General features: G+C 39.9%; 1 protein-coding gene across 1 annotated transcript; it reads right to left on the bottom strand.

Moving 5' to 3' along the window:
• Window positions 1–320: 320 nt before the first annotated feature.
• Window positions 321–779, bottom strand: LOC101298563. The gene has a single exon (XM_004309548.1). The coding sequence runs from the start codon at window positions 777–779 to the stop codon at window positions 321–323; it is 459 nt and encodes a 152-aa protein (XP_004309596.1).
• Between the last annotated feature and the right edge of the window lie 365 nt (window positions 780–1144).

Genomic DNA, 1144 nt, shown 5'->3' with positions numbered 1-1144 from the left:
AGATACTAACCTTTGTTCTCAGTCTTTTCTTAGTGTTTGCTCCACCACCAGATGTTCCTTCTCCTTGTTTCAACAACAAAAAAAACAAGTTAAGAATTATACAGGTTCATAAACAAATAAATTTCATATTAAATTCATAAACAAGTTAAGACTTTACTAGACACTTACTGCTTCAGCTGCTTTCTTGGCTTTTGTTATAGGACATCCAAACCTGTTGTGTCCTTCTTGGCCACAAAGTTTGCAAGTTATGGTAACACCAGTTTTAGGCAACTTCCCCTCAGGTGGAGCTAGTGGTGCTGGGTTACGTTACCATTTTCTCCTTATGATAGGATCCTCTTTTTCCTGGGCCTTCCAAGTAGCTTGTTAAATGAAGGAGGTGCAATTGGGTAGTCAACTGGTTCCCAATCATCCTCCCCTGCAATGAGATTTATAACTGGGGTATAGGCTTGCATATATGTGGTACACATGAGGTAATCATGACAATACAAGACAGCCTCTTGTTTATTGAATCTTTTGCAGCAAATGACATGTACACAAAGTATGTCACTGAGCTGCCACCTCTTGCATGTGCATGTATGGAGACCCAAATCTATTGCATGTTGGCTGCCATTCTCACCAAAACCAGTGACTTGGAATACAAACTCACCACCTATATGTGCTCTATATTGTGTTGCTCTTTGTCCAACCTTATCCAACATCTTCTTAATCCTTGGACCAACCACGTCCTCCCACTTCTCACAAGCAACCCTTCTATTTGCATTCCTAACCATCATATCCATCCTAATCCTCTCTAACTTAGCCAAATAGGCTTATCCCTAGCAGGTACAATGGAGGAGTTGAAAGACTCACACAAATTGTTGAGAAGTATGTAACACTTGGTTTCCTCCTTAAAGAATGCTCTACTCCAATGGCTTGGATTCTTGCATTATCTTTTATCATCTTCATTTCATCCATGTGCTTGTTGAACCAAGGGACAGTAGTGCTCCTTCCTGCATTCCATATCAACTGCTTTAAAACCTCTCCCTGAGTGTTTTTGCTTGAAATTGTTGTGGAGATGCCACACGTAGTGTTGATGCTCTGCATTGGGAAATAAAACTGTACAATAAAAAACATTTAAATGTTGGTCAGACAATGACAAATGCTT

The sequence above is a fragment of the Fragaria vesca genome, unplaced genomic scaffold, assembly GCF_000184155.1.
Source record: "Fragaria vesca subsp. vesca unplaced genomic scaffold, FraVesHawaii_1.0 scf0512974, whole genome shotgun sequence".
Taxonomy (NCBI): Eukaryota; Viridiplantae; Streptophyta; class Magnoliopsida; order Rosales; family Rosaceae; genus Fragaria; species Fragaria vesca.
The sequence above is the reverse complement of the archived record's forward strand: the minus strand, read 5'-3'. Positions and strand labels throughout refer to the sequence as shown.

Coding starts and splice junctions, on each gene's coding strand:
- LOC101298563 (XM_004309548.1), bottom strand. CDS start 779: ATGGATATGATGGTTAGGAATGCAAATAGAAGGGTTGCTTGTGAGAAG.